Raw genomic sequence first — 18,910 nt, forward strand, 5'->3', positions numbered from 1 at the left:
TCAGACGGTCGCCAGTGGCTCATGTCATTAATGCCAGCTATCAGCCTCACAGTCCTGCCTCCGAAAACCCAGCTGGATTGAAACTGTAAACTCCGCTCCCTTAGCTGCAGCAGGCTCCTGGCCAGGCCTGTCTGCACTCTCTCTGAAAGAGAAAGAAGCTTTGAACTTGATGCTGGCTCTGCCTTTGACTTCAAAGTGGGCGCAGCAGGAGAGCCCCATGGGGGTGGGATCCCCAGGATAGCGGTGGCGCTGGACTCCCTGTCTGATTTCCTTACACTGACATGGGCTGTCAGTAGCCAGTGTCTCTGTAGGAAGGTAGAAGGTGGTGCCTGCCTTTAAGTTTGGTTCAATCATAACTCTTGGTTGTTGTCTAGAGCAAGAAATGAGCAGGGGAAATCAAGCTGGTTCCTGTGCTCCCTGTGTTGCACCCCAGTGACTTCTTTCAAGTTGCAGAAACCATTTCAGCTCTGCCCAAGCCTTGCCCTGAACCAGAAACTCACAGTTTTCCTGGGCATGAGCACCAGAGGTATAGCGCAGAGGTATAACGGCAGGTAGATCACAGGTCATGCATGGGTCCCCAGCCCAGCCCAGCTACTCCTCAGTAGACCTTTGCTCAGGCATCTGAAAATCCCCTTTGCATCTGTGTGTGGTTCTGGCCCGTGCTCCCCTGTGGGAGTGAAAAGTTGCCATATTCAGTTTCCTCCTCTTTCAAAGAGCAGAGTTCCCTCTCATTTCTCCCAAAAGCGTCGCCTCTGCCAGGAGCTGCCTCCATTAAGTATCCCCTCCCCTGATGCTTGTGAAGACTCGATTCTGTGCCTCCCAGCATTTGACATCTCAGACATAGGCAGCGCCCTCGCTTCCTACAACTCTTGCTCTGCTCAAAGTCAGAGAAGAACAAGCCAAGCATTTAGTTCTAGCACCTTGTAGCCGTGTGCTGTCTGCGTGTCTAGTTCCCGGATCTGAAAGACTAATGACAGGCTACAGGGTAGTTCAAGATTTGGCAAAATAATGAAGAACGCTTTCTCTTAAATGATAGGGCCTGGTGGGCACCCTGAAGTCAGTTTACAGGGGAAATGACGAATCCCAACAGGGTGGAAATCAGCCAGGACAGGAAAAGACTGCTGAACGATCTAGAACTTCTGTGTTCTGGGATCCTGTTATAGGAAGCACACTTACCTTTTACACTTACTTATTTATTGGTTTAACTGGTTGGTTGGTTGGTTACTTATCTATCTGTCTATCTGCCTATCTGTCTATCTATCTATCTATCTGTCATCTATCTATCTATCTGTCATCTATCTACTATCTATCTGTCTATGTATCTATCATCTATCTACTATCTATTATGTGGGTGTGTATGGGGAGTGAGTACCACAGCACTTGTGTGGAATCAGATGATTCCCCTCCCAGCCCTACAGCCAGGCCTGCTGCCCTGAACCCAGCCTCCCTCAACCATAGGGTCTCCGGCTTGACCTCATGGTGAAATACTTGTCTAGCTCTGAAGGGAACGCCCTTCTGGTGTCTGCTTTTCCCTGGCTGAAGTCAGCTCTGCCATTGTTGCCTCTGAACTGCTACCCTTGGCTGGAAATCCTGCCCGATGTCATGTTGTCATGTTGGAAAGTTACTTGGGTTACTTACGGAAGTGATGGAAGGGCTATAAATGACGTCAGCTTTACAACCGGCAAACGCTACATCTGGGGAAGATGTCTCGTAGGCCCCCATCAGCTAGCTAGACACACAGGCCAATTAGGGCTCCTCCTCAAGACTGCTCGGGGGTGTGGCTGTGGCAACCTTGGAGCTCCCCTACTTCAACTCCCAGAGACCCTGCAGATGGTGTCTGCCCAGGCTTCTGACCCTGCTGTGGATTGAGGCAGGGACTTCCTCTTCCCCTGATTACTATTCCAGACTCTTTCTGTGAGCCGGGCTGGGCTCTGGGCCTTATTAGTGGGTCTGTGGTCTCTCTTTCATAGTTTCCCCAGAGAGCAGTATGTCCACAAGATGGGTGTCGGATCTCCAGGATGGAGAGGCCTCTCGTCAACTTCACGACAGGAACTGAGCAGTTTTGAAACCCCAGCTGCTTACAAGTGCCTGGTGCTGGGCTACTCCCTAACCAGAACATTTGCTTTTCCTATCAGCCCCATAGCTAATCAGACATGGTGCCTGTACAAGATGGCCCTGGGCAGGAGACTGGGCCTGGCCTGCCCTCCAAGGGCCAGCCCTTCTTTAGATGTTGCCCAGTATCCTACCCTTCCCCCACCTTTTCTACCTGGCTATATTTCCTTAAGCTTTCCTTATGGCTCTTGATATTTTATTGAGTTTTAGAAAGAGAAGGGAGGGGCAAGGGAAAGAGGGGGACAAGCGTCATGGTACACACCTATAATTCTAGCCCTCAGCTAAAGTAGGATAATTGATATAAATTTGGGGCCAGCCTGGGCTACATAATGACACCTTTAAGCAAGGAGAAAGAGCTGGAGGTATAACCCAGTAGTTTAGATCCAGTAGTGCTCTTCCAGAGGACTCAAGATCAGTTGCCAGCATTTGCAGTGACACACACACACACACACACACACACACACACACACACACACTTTAATTTAAAAAATAAAAGGATAAAAAGAAGTTGAGAGGCCCAATCTTGGGGGAAGATATCAGGAACTTGGAGTCTCCTCATAAACTTACTTAGATAAACTAGAAGCAATGTTGCCCCCTACCTAATGAGGAGAGAGTACCCGGGCAAAGCCCATATTTGGTCAGTTGCTTGCCCTGCCTTGACACAGTTGAGGACAGGGCCTGGCACACAGCAGAGCCCTCTCCAGCCTTACAGCCTTGAACGTCAGTAGGAATGAGCTTGTGTGTAGATCTGAGTGTACCCCGAGGTGCCCTAGGTGGCCACAAACACTTTTATGGGTCCCAGACAAGGGCAGTTTCCTAGTCACAATGTGATTGCCCTTGATTTTTAGAAGAGGAATTTAAGTTGACAAGTATGTTGGTGTGTGCTGTGTTTTTATGACTCTTGATGAACAGAGGATTAAGATGTGCTTTATTAGGGTTGGGGATTTAGCTCAGTGGTAGAGCGCTTGCCTAGGAAGCGCAAGGCCCTGGGTTCGGTCCCCAGCTCCGAAAAAAAGAACCAAAAAAAAAAATGTGCTTTATTCTCTACAGTGGTTTTTGTGATATATCAGTAGTTTCAATGAACTACTTTGGCAGTTCAGCAATCTATTAAGCTCCTGGTAAAGTTTCGAAGGTAATTGTATCACTGTAGTTAAAGCAAAGGGTTTTCTTTTCAACTACCATTTAGCTGTTGTAGCATGGGTTAGCACTGCTCATTCAGCCTTTCTGAGGCCTTTAGCCTGAAGAAGGGCGTCAGAAAGGACTGGAAGCATGCATTGTAGGTAGCAGGCAGATAATGGGCTGGGATGAGCTAGCCTGGGCTACACAGTGAATTCTAGTCCAGCCTGGGCTATACAAGACCCAAAAACCAGAGAACCAGAAGTAACAGGCTTCCCATTCTCACCCTGTGCTCCAAGGACAGAGAGACAAACCTTTGGGTGTCATGTGGACTTTCTTCATGGTGTGAGTCCAGTTTTGGGGCTGTGTGATGGCACAGGAGACAGGGGGTACACTGGCAGGCATCTTTGGGATGTTATTGAGGTGGTAATCTGCCTTGGCTTACAGTGACTCCTTCAAAGACTCTGGACACAGACGCAGGAAAGTTGAGTCTGTCCTGCATGTGTGTTGGTGTATTTCTGTAATGAGCACCTTCCTTATTCTGTTACAAAGCATAGAGCTCTGCCTTCGGCAGTGTAGTGATCCCTCAGGGACTACAGTGCTGGAGCTGCAATCCTCACTGTAATGTCTTCTTATGTGGGTGCTGGAGCCCAGACTCAGGTCCTCATCTTTGCACAGTGAGCACTTTGCCCACTGAGATACTCCTTAGTCCCTTTTGGGTTTGGAGATGATGGAATCTGGACTGACCTCAAGCTCCACATATAGACTAGGTTAGCTTCAAACTCCTGACCCTTCTGCCTCTACCTCCTGGGTGCTAGGATTTCAGGTGTGCGCCACCTTGCAAATGAACCTAACTCTCTTTGAATTATACCAAAGCCTTTGGAGAAATTCTTTTGTTATCTTAGAAAAATACCCAGGCTGCATAAGGAAGACTCTGAGTCCTGGCTGGGCATCAGGAAGTGAGTTTTGCAGAAGGCATCAGATGAGGGCAGAAGTTCCTCCTGAGTGTGAGCTATGCCAGGTCTGACGATGTCTCTCTGCCCCAGCAGACTCACCCGTGGCGGCTGCAGTGGTGTCTCACTTCAACAAGTGCCCAGATTCCCACACTCAGTATTGTTTCCATGGGACCTGCAGGTTTTTGGTGCAGGAAGAGAAGCCAGCATGTGTGTAAGTATCCCCTAGACTTGGGGAGGCCAGGGGTGGCCAGGCACCCAATAAAAGAGTGCCTGCTTGCTTGCTTCTATGTGGCTGGCTCTCTATCTGAGACCCAGAGGGCTGGGCAACTGCCAACCAGATGTCCAGGGGGCAAGGAGTCCCAGGGTGCTGGAACTGGGATCTGTTTTTTAAACAGCAAACTGACTAGAGTTCAGTTTTCTACTTAGAGAATTCCTGGAGGAAAACATTGACCTGGGTACTTGAACCTCTATGATGAAGTTTCCATGCACCCCACATTCTGTATCCAGCCTGTGAAGTAGCTGGAAGGGTGTGCAAAGGGTCAGTGCTCACGTCACACCATGGTGGCTCCAACTCCCTGGTGGCTCACAAAGCCCTGTGCAGGCACCGAGCCTCCCTCACACATGACACACGAGCCAACAATAGGAGGTGGGGAGATGGCTCCGAGGGTAAGGCACTCGCCACATAAGCCTGATGACCTGATAGCCAGTGCAGTAGGGATCATGTCTGTAATCCTAGTGCACCTGTACCAGGAGATGGGGTCAGAGGCAGGAGACTTGTCAGAAGCTCAGTGTCCAGCTAGCCTGGTGTATGCAACAACGAACAAGGAAGTCCCGTCTCAAACAAGAGGTGAAGACCAACCCTTAAGGTCACCCTATGACCTCCACATGTGTGTCAAACGTGTGTGTCTGGGCACATACACTTGCATGCACACATGAACACACACTTGTGTGCACACACTTCCACACATAAATAAAAAAAGAGCCCGTGGTAATCGCAGAAAGATGTGCAGTCACAGGTGCCAAGGGCTGCTGCAGGTCAGAACCCGCAGCAGGTAGGAACCCACAGCAGGTAGGAACCCGCAGCAGGTAGGAACCCGCAGCAGGTAGGAACCCGCAGCAGGTAGGCAGAAGATCCAACCAGAGAGCAGGGTCCCCTGAAACGGAGCCTTTATCCTCTGGACAGTGGGAGCCATGTAAGTTCACAAAGAGATGTTTGCAGATGCTCATTGTTGTGACTGTGACAAGATGAACTTAAATGCTTCTGTCACAGAATTCACCTCAAGTCATCAAGAGCCCTGTTTCCAAGGATACTTTGGGCATTTTACTCTAGCAAGCGAACCGGAGAAAGGTCAGGACCAGGCGTACTGACTCTTCACAAGCCTCCTTTGGAGACAAGGGCTGAGAATAGGACACTCTGCCAACCTGGGAAAGCCAAGGCCATGGAAAACAGCAACCACCTTCTTCTCTCAGTTTCCCTCCTGTATCCTGGGGGCCTGGGGGCAGTATTTAGCCTATGGGCATGTTACTGTGCAGGTGACCCTAAGTCCTTGTGTACATCTTGGAGTTGGGCTTCACACTTCCCAACAGGTGCTCAGCTTCTCGTGACTCAACAGAAGACACAGTACTGCCCTGACTCCCCATGGGTGTACCTCCATACTACCCAGACAGGGCTGTCCTCTCCAGCTCTCTGGCTCCCACCTTCCCCCAGGATAGCCTGACACCAAAGCAGGATGCTGGTGTCCACCACCTACTGCCATCCCTGTTCGCTTACAGTCACCCACTAATTCCCTCTCACCATTCACATGACCCCTGAGTGTTGTCAGTGAGTGGCCCTTAATCCACAGAGGGCCCTTTTAGCATCAGAGACTGTGGGGGCTGCGAGGGCTAGGCCCTCTCCTCTGCACAACACTCTGGGGGCCCAGAGCCAGTCTCTCCAAACAAGGCACGTTGTCCTGACCTGGAGACCTGGTAAGGTTTGCTTCTCTACCCCTTCTGATGCATCAGCTCTGAGAGACAGGACCACACCTTACACCTTCTTTATATTTATAGTAACCAAAAGAATGTTCTAGCTACCAAATTCCCACCAGACCAGAAACTCCGAGTCTCTACAGGGAAAGCCAGAACATTCTGTCCCCGCTCTTAAGAACTTCCCGGCTTGGAGGAGCTGACACATGCAACATTCTGGTCAATAAAACTGACATACCTGAGGTAGGGCCCCATCTGTCAGGGACTCGTAAAGAAACCCTAGCAAGCTGAGAATGTGGTGCAGAGGCGGGCACTGCTTCTCAGCACACTCTCCAAGAAGAATTAGGTTCCCAGAAAACCTAAAGCAACATTTCATACTCTAAAACTAGGGGATAAAAAAATATACCACTCATCAGACAATCTCGAAAATTATCCTCAAATGTGCTTGTTTCAGACAAGCCCAAGACTGTTTGTCTGAACGCTGTAGAAATCTCCCTGGAGTCCAACGCCATGGCAGGAAGATATGTAGGAAACAGAAAACTATGGAGATGTAAGGTCAGGGGCCACCCTTGTACCTAGGTGGCATGGGCAGGTGTTGTGTCTGCTGACGGAAGGAGGCAGAATCCACTCAGGTGACCAGTGTGAGGAACCACAGGAGACTGTCTTGGATGTTCCTGGTGACTGAAGAGCCCGTCAGTGACCCCAGAGAAACACATATCTGTCACTCAAAGAAAACATTCCCCGATGGCCTGGCCAGGGAGCTGGCCACAATGCATGCCAGTGAGTCGGAATAGCCAGACACTAGAGAGAGCAGACCATGAGCAACATTCCGGCACAGGCAGGCAGGCAGCCCTACAGCCGCAGAGATCAGATCCAGATGGGGGATTTGCTCTTGGCATAGGAACCCCCACCGGCACCTCCATCAGCCTCTGAACACCAGTGGGGGAGCAAGGTGGTGTGACTTCAGACCAGCAGGGGCGTAGCATGACATTACCCCACGGCAGGACTGGAGAGAATTATGCCTTGGTTTTGTCTCTACCCAAAGCAGACAGCGAGGGTCTCTCTCGGGATCTGAGGGGTCAGACAGACCTGAGTTGAAATCCAATTGAGTGTCCCATACATGTGACCTGGACCCATTCAGCCTCAGCCATGGGAGCACAGAGAGTACTGCAAAGAGATTGCTGCTGTGCCTCTGGACACACACACCGATCCACATTCATTGATTTAATTAAGTAGGGTTTAGTTTTCAGGTCCACAACCAGAATTTTAAGCTCTGAACACTGGGAGGTGGCAGGGGTGTGAGTTCTGTGTCATCACTGAAAAACTCTAGGAGGTGTCCCAAGAGACCCTTCCCTCCGAGCTAAAGAGGAAGCCCTGGCCTCCCAGCCCCATGGGAAAGATAGTAGTATGGGGTGGATCCAGTTCTTTTCGTTATTTCAGAGGTGGGAATGGAACCCAGGGCTAAACGAGTGTTCTCTGCCTCTGAACCACACCCAGTTCTTGATTCAGGTGAGCTCAGCTCTCACTCCAGCGGTCCAGGAAGTCTGCTCCCAGCCTAGCCCCGTGGGATGATGCGTGTGACGCACAAGCTGATACAAAATGTGATCAGAGACAAGCTTCACTCAGGTGCTCGACCTCAGATCCTCACACTGTAAGGCAAGCCCTTTCCAATTGAGCCGCCTCCCAGCCCATCCCCCACTGTCTAATTCCATACCTAACAGAGACATAGCCTGCCTCTGTGCTGAGCACGGCTCGCCGGTGTGGACAAGGCTCCTTTAGCCTTCTTGAAGGTAAAGAGCAGTTACTGGCTCGAAGTTACATAGACAGGAAGTGAAGAAAGGGCTTTGAACATGGGCCAATTTGGCTACAGAGCCTGTGCCAAGCTGTGTACCTTTGAGCTCCTGCCCTGAGGATCTGACCTGAAATACAAAGTATCATTGAGTACAGAGATAATGCCCAGCCTTGGTTAGCATAGTGCGCACCAGGCACCATCTGGACAGAAGAGGAGTTTGGTGAATCTAAAGCACAGAAATCAATGTGCTTCATCTAAAGTGGGTTTGCAGAGGGTTTCTGCTTTCTGCTTTTCTTGGGTGTGTTGCTAGGTGTGAACCTGGGGCTTTGTGCATGCAAGGCAAGCACTGTCACTCTGAGCTCCGCCCTCAGTCCTGCAGGGCCTGAGAATGTTCCTTTGGGGTTTCTTTTTTTATTCAGTTTTTTTATTGTTTGTTTTTGTTAAAAAAACTGTTTTACAGTTTTATACATTTATGTAATGAATTTTAGTCACTTATGCATGCATGCATGCATACACACACATGCGCGCGCGCACGCGCACACACACACACACACACACACACACACACACACACACAGGTACATTTCTCTTTAATCTGCCTGACAGAGGTAGAGGTGGCATCAGAGTGAGGGTGTGGCTCATTTGTGGCCAGGTGAGGTGACACTCCTCCCTCCTTGTGTGACTTGTGCTTAAAATAATCGGCATAATTAAGTCTAATATTAGAAGATTGGGAATTAAGGAGAAGACAAGATGTCACTTCTTGCCTTTGTCCCATTCATGAGGAACTGCTGAGAAGCAGGGCATTTTGTAGGTCAAGGCCAGACCCCAGGAGCAAGGAGGGTGGGGAGAGAGGGTGGGCACAGGGGAGAGAGGGTGGGCACAGGGGAGAGAGGGTGGGCACAGGGGAGAGAGGGTGGGCACAGGGGAGAGAGGGTGGGCACAGGGGAGAGAGGGTGGGCACAGGGGAGAGAGGATGGGCACAGGGGAGAGAGGGTGGGCACAGGGGAGAGAGGGTGGGCACAGGGGAGAGAGGGTGGGCACAGGGGAGAGAGAGAGGGCACATGGGAGAGGGGGTGGGCATAGGGGAGAGAGGGTGGGCACAGGAGAGAGAGGGTGGGCACAGGGGAGAGAGGGTGGGCACAGGGGAGAGAGGGTGGGCACAGGAGAGAGAGGGTGGGCACATGGGAGAGAGGGTGGACACAGGAGAGAGAGGGTGGACACAGGAGAGAGAGGGTGGACACAGGGGAGAGAAGGTAGGCACAGGAGAGAGAGGGTGGGCACATGGGAGAGAGGGTGGGCACAGGGGAGAGAGGGTGGGCACAGGGGAGAGAGGGTGGACACAGGAGAGAGAGGGTGGGCACATGGGAGAGAGGGTGCTCAATGATGGGCGGGGTCTGGGAGACTCTGAGTGAGCGAGCCGTGGGAAAGCAGACAGGCTGGCGTGCGGGTGAATGCAGAAAGCATGTAGTTGGGGAGAATGTGGTCTGTGGGAGCAGTGTGGAGAGAGTGAGGGACTGTGTTCCAGGTGAGAGATATCAGACTTGATGCCCAAGCACCCATGTGTGGCCACCCGTGCATACATCTACCCTGGGGCTAGCAGGGACCATGTGGACCATCGAACTGGCAGGATGTAGATTAAGACCCTGCATGGAGGAGGTGTCAAATATCACAGAAAGGGTTCCATAATTCAGGGAGCCTCTGGAAGGTAGGGACGTCTGGGTCCAGAGGCAGAGCATGAAGATGGGCTAAGAGGACCTGTCTCACTTGTTGAGACACAAACAACTCAGACCCTGTGTGGCCCAAGCCAACAGCTCATCCCCCACCTGCCCTGGGTTCTGTACCACCTTGCCAGTCCCCATCTGCCCCCAGGGGAAAGGCCAGTGTCTCCCCAGTGAGCGGGGTCTCCTCTCTGCCTCCCTTGTGTTTGTTTAGTTAGACAGGACTTGTCTGCACCCCACTGCGCTGAGCCAGGAGTCGGTGTAGACGGCCTGATGGCCTAGAACCTCGGGCATTCTTTTATTTCCCTGCTATCCCGGCCTGGCTTTCTTTCCCAAGGACACAAGGCCTTTACACCACACTCGATTTTTACTCTCATCTTTTCCAGTCCCTCGAGAGGCTAGCCCATAATAAGCCTACCAGCCCGACAAAGGAGAGGGAGCAGGATCCCAGCTATGGACTTGGTACAAATGTCCTTGAAGTCCCCAGGGGAGCAGGTGTAGGGACTGCAGGCGACTTGACTTTTTCATGACAAGATTAAATGAGAGAACACACCAAGCATCGGAGAACCCCAACCAAAGAACAAGCAGCCCCGCTTGGTGGTATGCTGCTGCCATCCAGACATTCAGAAGCTGAGGCAGGAGGATCATGAGTTTGAGCTAGCCAAGACCCTGTCTCAAAAGCAAAACAATAAAACCCAAGTCATTGAGTTTCAGATAAAAACCACCCTGAACGAGTCTGGAAAGACTGTGTACCCTTGCATCTGCAGCTTCTATAGAAATATTCAGTATCTTCTGGTTGCCATTAACCCCTTCACCACCTGTCCCTTCATCATCCAAATCCTGATGCTCAGCCCTGGACAAAAGCCATGTTCTGAGGAAACATACCCTGTTTATCCTGGAGACTCTCTGGGAGCTGAGAGGACTCAGGGATCCCACCTGGAATGGCTGTAGAGCCAGTCTGACACAGTGGCAGGTACCCAGTAGGGCCTTTTAGCCCAAGATCCACTCTGTGTTCTTTATTCTTTAGAGCCCCCCTTTTTTCTTCCATTTATTTATCTATTCACTTTATATTCGATTACTGCCCCCCCTTCCTGGTTCTCCCTTCACCCAGCCACTCCTCTACTGCCCCTCCGCTTCTCTTCTAAGAGGATGGGATCCCTCACCCCCAGTAACAATCTATATAATCCCATAACTGAGGAGACAGAAGCATCCTTGGGACTTGATGGCCAGCCAGTCTCGCCATTTAGGTAAACTCCAGATACAGCAAGAAACCTTGTCTCCAAAATAAGGCAGAGGGTGATACAGGAAGAAACACAACATCGACTTCTGGCCTTCAGAGATGTGCATGCACCCATACACCTGTACCAGCACATGCATGCACACGAACGCGTGCGCACACACACACATGCACACACTCATTCACACACACACACATGCACACACATACACATGCACACACACTCATTCACACACACATGCACACTCATTCACACACACATGCACACACACTCATTCACACACACACTCATTCACACACACACACTCATTCACACACACACACACACTCATTCACACACATAGCACACAGAGGAACAATAACCAGGAGTTTCATCACCTATCAATTCTATCAATTTCTTGTCATCAATGCTGCCTTTAGCACTCAAAGGCTAACATAAGGACAGTGATCACAGGGTACCCTTGGTATAAAACAGAGGATCAGTTTTCCCTCCCCTCAGCAAGCAGCACCTTGACAGGAGAATGGACTCACTGCCTCACAGCTTTGTCTCCAATCACAAAGGATGCCAGGGCCCATTGTAGTTTGTTCAATGGGCCCCAGATCCTTCTAACTTAGCCTGGGTAAGGAGCCCTCCGTCAAGAGCAGGCTAACATTCCTTTCTCCCACAGCTGCCACTCTGGGTACGTGGGTGTTCGCTGTGAGCATGCAGATCTCCTGGCAGTGGTGGCTGCCAGCCAGAAGAAGCAGGCCATCACTGCCCTGGTGGTAGTCTCCATTGTGGCCCTGGCTGTCCTCATTATCACCTGTGTGCTGATCCAGTGAGTATTTGTCATTCCTGAGCTCATGTCCCCCACCCCCACCTGCTCTGCCAGAGGCATCTCAAGTATGACCGAACAAAAGAGCCATCGGCTTACTGTTGTGACATAAGAGTGATGTCAGCTGAGCTTTGAGGACAGTTAATGTCTCTCCACACAGTGTCAGGCAAGCTGTGCGAATGCCTGGAGCACGGGTTGGTTGCTAGCAGAGGTTCTGAGCTCTCCTAGAAGTCATGTCAAATCAAAGACATGTTCCACCACTGCCCTTGAACCCAGTCTTCTGAAAACGTATGGTCTGGGCAGGAGCTCCAAAGAGAGCTAGAAATGGCCCCAGCATGCTTAGACCACAGCGAAAGTGCTTCCTCCTTGCAGAAAGCACTTGACAGGTTCTAAAGTTACACCAGAGGTTCCGATGCTGTCATCAACCCACACACTGCCTTCCCTCTTTCTCCTCTACCACCCTCTCATCCTCCAAATTGCAACCTCCAGGAAGCTGAGCTGAGCCCCAGGTCAAGGGAGACTACATGAGTATCTTATTCTATTAGCTTGCCCATAGCTGCCCACAGGCCTGGACAGTGCAACTGGAGCCCCGGAATACAGTGCTGTATTCGCAGCAGCAGACACTAAGCCAGACTTACTCCTTGAGATGGTTAAATCTAAGTCAGAGGGCCAGAAGATTTTCCCTAGTTTGAATCGGCACAGGGCACATTCAGTAAGTTAAAGGCCCCCTGTGAGCACAGTTCACTCAAGAATGGGGCGGCAGAACACACAAAGGCTATTTCAGTGAGGCTGGGTGGGAAGCCAATGCCAGGATTTTGTCCTTCAAGGCTGACCAGATTGCACACAGAGCAATAAGAGGCACTTTTCTGATGAGTTGCTTCTGTTGGGACATCTGAGGCACAAACCCAGTGACACTCCTGGATGAAGGGCCACCTCCTGAAGCATCATGGCCTCCGGCCCCAGGGTCTGCTGTCCTAGGCCTTGTGTCTGATGTAAGGCCATTGCTACACTGGCAGAACTTCTCAGCTGGCCCTCTATAGAGAAGCAGCTATGTGACTGACTTGTCCCCTCAGGTAGCCGGAATCTGGAGCCAGGTGACTTGGGGAGTCTAGAGCAGAGCCATAGCGATATTGCCAATGCAAAGTACAACAGCCAACATGTACTTTGTGGCTGGTCAGGATCTGTCCAGGTCCTCAGTGTCTTGAGGTGGCTGATGTTCTGGAAGCCCCAGTGGGTACCCAGGGCTACCAGCTGGGCTCTCCTGCCAGGCAGGTGCAGCTCAGCCTGTCCCTTCTGTCACCAGCTGCTGTCAGGTCCGCAAGCACTGTGAGTGGTGCCGTGCCCTCGTCTGCAGACACGAGAAGCCCAGCGCCCTCCTGAAAGGAAGGACTGCCTGCTGCCACTCTGAGACAGGTAAAGGGTAGCTTCCACCCTTTTCTTTCTGGGGAGGGACTACCAACTAGAGAGAATAGCCACGATTTTCCAAGTTGGCACAGAGGTGCTAAGACAAAACAGTGGTGGGGTGGGGTGGGGTGGGGTGGGGTGAGGAACTTTTTCTGCCACTCCTTACAGGGGAACTAGCCACCAGTCTGGTTGAACTACAGCCCTCCTGACAGAAATATCTCCCCAACCTCCACTCTACTGTAATTCATCTTTCTTTGCCACTGAACATACACACACACACACACACACACACACACACACACACACACACACACACACTATGTGACTCATATTCTATCACTGAAAACAACATTTCAGAAGTCGATGCCCCTGAAGCCGACCTGGAACTGGGCCTGGCGCTCAGAGAAACCAGTAACATTCGATGATCTTGCCTTAAGTTCTGTCCCCAGTATGGCTCAGGACCACACAACTTACCGTGTCTTTTTTTCTTGTCTACCAGTGGTCTGAAGATCCCAGAGGAGGAATTTGGCCAGGTGGCCGATGACAGCCCAACCAAGGAAAGGTGTCTCAGGACAACACCACCAGCAGTGCCCAGGCCCCGGGACATGCTGGGAGACCTTCCCCCTCAATGTACAACCACCTGGGCAGCTCTCTGTCCTTTACGAGCTTCAAAACTGTGTGATAAAGCTGCCCGCTGGGCACCCTAGAGAAGAGGCCAGTAGACAACATTTGAACGACAAGTTGAACAAGAACCTCAAAGGGCTGGCCTTCTTGCTAACCCACACCAAGAAGGCTGTCCGTGGACTCCAAACTGTTTCTTCTCCATGGGCCGTCTAACCCCCCACAGAGACTCCACGCTTGGTGTACAAAATGGACAAGGGGAAACATCTATTGTCCTTTGAAGACACCATGGCCCCGGCATGAGCCCTGACATCTCCTCAAACGGTTGCCAGGATGATGTGTCTTATGTATTAGGTGGATGACGCGGTTTTGTTTGTATTCTCTTTATGTCAGTATCGGGCATCCATGTTAATGATCCACGAGCGGCTGGCTGTGAAGTTACACCAAATAGAAATGTTCAGCCACTTTGATAAAGTAAGGCTGTGGGGATGGGAGCCTCCCAGGGGCTGTAGAGACAGAACTCAAAAGTGCATTCTGCTGGGAACCAAACTGCTACCAGGAGGTTGTGCCCACTAAGACAGGAAAGTCCCTGGATATATGCTGTGGCAAAGTTAGCAAGGGCAAGAGGACAAGAGAGCCTGTGTGGGCACTGAGGGAGGACGCACATTCCATCACTCGATTAAGTTGGATTAGCCTCCTCGTGAGCCCAGCTCCAGCATCAGCCATGAGCCGTGGGCCAAATCCGTGAAGGTGACCCCCTCTTTATTGGTTTCTGCTCATTTTTAGAAGGAGAAATTTACCTTTCCTATTTATTTTCAAGCATTAAGAGAAATAGCCCCCCTGTCTTGTTTTGTTTTGTTTCCCCTTTCAGAATGTTGGCATTACTAATGAAATCGCTACCAAGCCTCTCCACTCCCCTCCGGGGAAGGAGCTATGTTCCCTGAGCACTGGAGGGCGCTCTGACCCATTGAGCCCACCTCCTCCCTGTGCTGCTCAGGACTGTCAGGAGACAGTAAATACATCCAGCTGCTTGTGGAGGAGGCCATTCTCCAACTCAGAACTTAAAGGGCCCTCCACCCTCCAGAGCCTTTAACGTAACGTCAGGAAAAGGGGTGTTTGACATACCAAATTCTCAGCAAGTTCTGCCTGTTCCTCATTCTTCTCCATTCCACCTTTCTCTGTGAATGTTTTCTTTTCTCATATGACCTAGATATCAATCTGCCCAGGTCTTAACCCTGGCTCCCTTTGTTAACAATGCCTCAAGCTCCACAAGAAGAAAGTGGGTTGGTTCAGTGCTGACCTCTAACTACTCAGTCGACGTGGCTCCAGGCGGAAATCGTCACTTGTGTTGTTATTATTATTATTATTTTGGTTTGATGTTTTATCTTGTTTTGTGAGACAAGGTCTTGCTGTGTAGCCCAGGTTGGCCTTGAAGTTAAGATCCTCCTGCTTCAGCATCCTGAGAGCTGGGCTTACTGGTGTACAGCACCGCACCCAGCAGAGTCTTTACGGTTATTAAAGAAGACAGGTTAAGTTTGCTTTCCTTGGGTCGTGCATGTGGGTCAAGGCCAAGTGTAGCCTGCTGCTCAGACACCCATCGACCTCACTGGACGTTGGCCCTCTATTGGGCCCCCAATGCAGACCCTGTATGAAGTACTAGCTCACCAGGGCCAACACAAAGGGAGGGGCTTGTTTTAATTTAGTTCACACCGTTAGCTTCCGATGATAAGTCTTTCCTGGTCTGTTGGAAGCTCCTGGGTGTCTGACTTCTTTTAAAGAGTTTGAACTGATATCAAAATATCATTGGGAATTTCTTCACCTAGTGTCCCATCCTGAAGATATTACCATGCAAGACTCAGCAGAGGTGGGAAAAGTTAGTACAAACCTTTAATGGTGGAGGCAGAGGATCTTGGGAGGACCTCAGCTTTAGTGTCTGAACATTCCGGTTCTCAGGTCCAGCCAGTCACAGCAGCCAGTACCATCCCAGTACCCATACACAGATGCAGCCGGCTCAAACGTCTCCCAGAAGTGCCTTCCCCACCAGTCATACCCTCTGAAGAGTCAGAAGCTGAGACTAAGTTGAGGCAAATCTGGTTGGACATCGTCCCTGCCCTGACATAAGACAGCCCTGCTTCTTTGGTGACTCTGATTCTTGGAAGTCAGACAAATGCTGACAGCACAAATCTCACAGCACAGTTAGACCTGGGTAGCTGTCCCAGCACCTCCTGTCAGGTCACACTGGCCCTCTTGATACTCAGTGCAGCTACTGAGTCAGGAGCACTCGTCAGCAGACACACAGGTCAGTGGACAGTGACTCAGAGGACTGTGAACATTCCCATTAAATGGATTGAAATTAATTCTGGAGTCATTAAGAGAGCTCAGTTAAGAATGGCACTTACCAATATCCCTGAGAACATGAGTTCAATCCCCTGGGACCCATCTGGTGGAAGGAGAGAACCAACTTGCCCAGGATGTCTTCTGAATTCTACATACACAACACACACACACACACACACACACACACACACACACACACACCCCTCTAGCTGTAACTTTAAACACATGATGGGACATGTTCTCTCCATGCAAAACTACAATGGGGACTCAGTCTGAAAGATAGATTCTAGGTGGACATACGCAGACCCAAACCATAAGTCAGTTTGTCATGTGCCCAGAAAAAGGTGGTAACAATAGTCCCAATGTCCTTTTTCTCCTAAAAAGGTTGTGGGGAGGCATGGTTGGTACCCACCCACCCACACTGGTGAGGGAAGTGACTGTGTCCCTGAGTCTTAGATGGTGATGTTGTTCCCTGCAAGTCCCCAGGCCAGGTTTCCTAGTGCCTGTGAGCCACTAGGTGGACCGGCAACACGCTGACACTGCCTACAGGCCCCAGTCCCATGGTGAATAGTAAGGTTACCTCTCTCAAAGGCCAAGGGGAGGCCACATGAGACAACACGTTTTTCACACAGGGTTTCACTGTATAGCCCAGGCCAGCCTCAAACCCATGATTCCCCTGCCTCAGCCTACTGGGTTACAGGTGTGCACTGCCATACCTGGCTCACGTTTGTTTTTTAATGTTCTGGTGTAACATGTATTCCCTGAAGCCATTGATCTATCTCAAAGACACAGTGTTGTACGCATACATGTGCGCACGTACACACACCAAACTGGAAAGCGACCCCTCTCCATAGTGTGATAAGTTTATTATAAGTTTATTATAAGGACCCTATGCTGTTTTTAGAACTCATCTTTCTGACTTCTGTATATGATGCACTGAAGGTTAATATGTAATATTTTAATTTATTTTATGTGGTAAGTTAATTTTGGTTTTCTGTAATGTATTAATGTGATTAGAAGCTTTTTTCCTTAATATCTGAATTATACTTAAAGAGTAGTGAGGAATATAAGATACTGTTGTGTATTGTTACTCAGTTGTATTGTACCTTGTTTGGAAGGATGAAGGAATGAACCCTTTTTTTTTTTCCTAAATATCAAGGCTGACGTTTTTCTTTAATGTGGCTGAAACAAAATTTTCTCTGAAAATGTGAAGGGGGTGAGGGGAAGGAAGCTAATTTTCTTATCAGATTTATTGTTCTTAATTATGTGTATTCATTCGTGTGTGTCTATGTACGGGTGTGTGCAGTTAGTGTCACTAGCCAAAAGAGGCCATTGGAACCCTGAATTTAGTGTCACACGAGTCTGTGAGCAGCCTTACATGGGTGCTGGGAACCCAACTCAGGTCTTTTGAAAGAGCAGCAAGCAATTTTAGACAGAAAGCGATTCCTTAAACTCTAGGTGGTTTTTGTGCGGATCCTAAACCTGACTGCACTTGACCTCTGTCAGACTGAAGAAACTAAGTTCTTCCTGCTACCTGGAGAAAAACTATCACTTCATCCTGTGCCAAGAGGAACTGAGGTCCGCTAGGAGAGAGGATGGCGTGTAGAAATAAATGCCACTGGGTTATTTCCTGACAACATTCATAGAAACCCTGGGATCTGAAGGCAGACAGCGTGGATGGCTGTGTGTGGGGGTATATTACTATTCCTTAGAACTGTTAGGAAGGCAGAGAGAGCTTGGGGCACAGCCTACTAAATTCCAGGGTCTGCCCCATGGCTCTTCCTTCTGAGGCTCCCTGGTAACATCCCCCAGGCTGAAAACTGCTGTGCTGTAAGACTCTAGGAAGGTTCTGGGTGAGGCTAAGAGAAAACTTGGCAGAGTGCTGCAGAGCAATAGCATCCAATTACCAGGTAGGGTTTGTTCTAGTTTGCATCCTGTTGTGATAAAAAGCAGCTTAGGGGGAGAAAGGGGCTTGCTCAGCTTCCGGGCCACCTCCATTGCTAATGGATGTCAAAGCAAAATGAGCAACTTGTCACAACACATCCACAGTCAAGAACAGAGAGGAGCTGGGTGACAGTGGTACACTCCATTAATCCCAACACTCAGAGACAGAGGCAGAGGCAGAAAGATCTTGAGGTATTCAAGACCATCCTAGTTTACATAGCCTCGGGTTTCCAGGATACCCAGAACTCCAAAGAGACCTTTCTTCACCCGTCCACACTTCAGGGCCCACCCCTGGTGTCACCCACATTCGGGGTGAGTCTTCCCATCTCAAGGTACAAACAAGACAATCCCGCTACAGACATGCCACAGACCAACCTGATCTAGACAAGTCCTCATTAGGACTCTCCTCCCAAGTGATTCTACGTTGTATTGAGCTGACAGTTAAAACAAACCAGCAGAGAGCCACAATGCACAGCAAACCAAATGCCCAAGTGTACATCTCTTCGGATCTTCTCTGCACAGCCTGGTAGAAAGGATACACGGGCCTATCTCTTGGGACCCACTGTTGGTCTCTAACTGCAAGGAATACGTCTAAAACTGTCCACTCAGTACCTGTAAGTCTTTAGCAAATCATCCCTATATCTCTCCAGTACGTGGGCATCCTATGGGCTCAGCAACTCACAGCCAGGGAGCAGGAATCAAAGAGTTGGTTCAAGCACTTTTCAATGAGGGACAGAGCTACAGAGATCCCTGTGTGAATCCCAGAGATTGCTTCGTTGATTACCTTGAAGAAAAATGGATGCGCCTATGAGGAAGGCCACTGATTTGTGCTCAATGCTATGCACAAATGATTGACAGCTTTACAGAAATTTTATTCTTGGGCATGAAAATTG

The 18,910-nt window shown here is 50.0% G+C and overlaps 1 protein-coding gene across 4 annotated transcripts in view; it reads left to right on the plus strand.

Annotated features, from left to right (window-relative positions):
* The window catches only part of Tgfa (transforming growth factor alpha), an 82,794-nt gene extending 65,569 nt beyond the window's left edge, over positions 1 to 17,225 (plus strand). The window contains exons 3-6 of one of the 4 annotated variants that reach the window (XM_039107071.2): positions 4,275 to 4,395; positions 11,565 to 11,714; positions 13,015 to 13,124; positions 13,615 to 17,225. In XM_039107071.2, the coding sequence (XP_038962999.1) occupies positions 4,275 to 4,395; positions 11,565 to 11,714; positions 13,015 to 13,124; positions 13,615 to 13,622 (389 nt within the window). In that variant the 3' untranslated portion in view covers positions 13,623 to 17,225. Of the gene's footprint in view, positions 1 to 4,274; positions 4,396 to 11,564; positions 11,715 to 13,014; positions 13,136 to 13,614 lie in introns of those variants that run through there. The other 3 variants (NM_012671.2, XM_039107070.2, XM_006236822.5) reach the window with 3 other exon arrangements.
* Positions 17,226 to 18,910: the final 1,685 nt, after the last annotated feature.

Source organism: Rattus norvegicus, chromosome 4, assembly GCF_036323735.1.
Source record: "Rattus norvegicus strain BN/NHsdMcwi chromosome 4, GRCr8, whole genome shotgun sequence".
Lineage (NCBI taxonomy): Eukaryota > Metazoa > Chordata > Mammalia > Rodentia > Muridae > Rattus > Rattus norvegicus.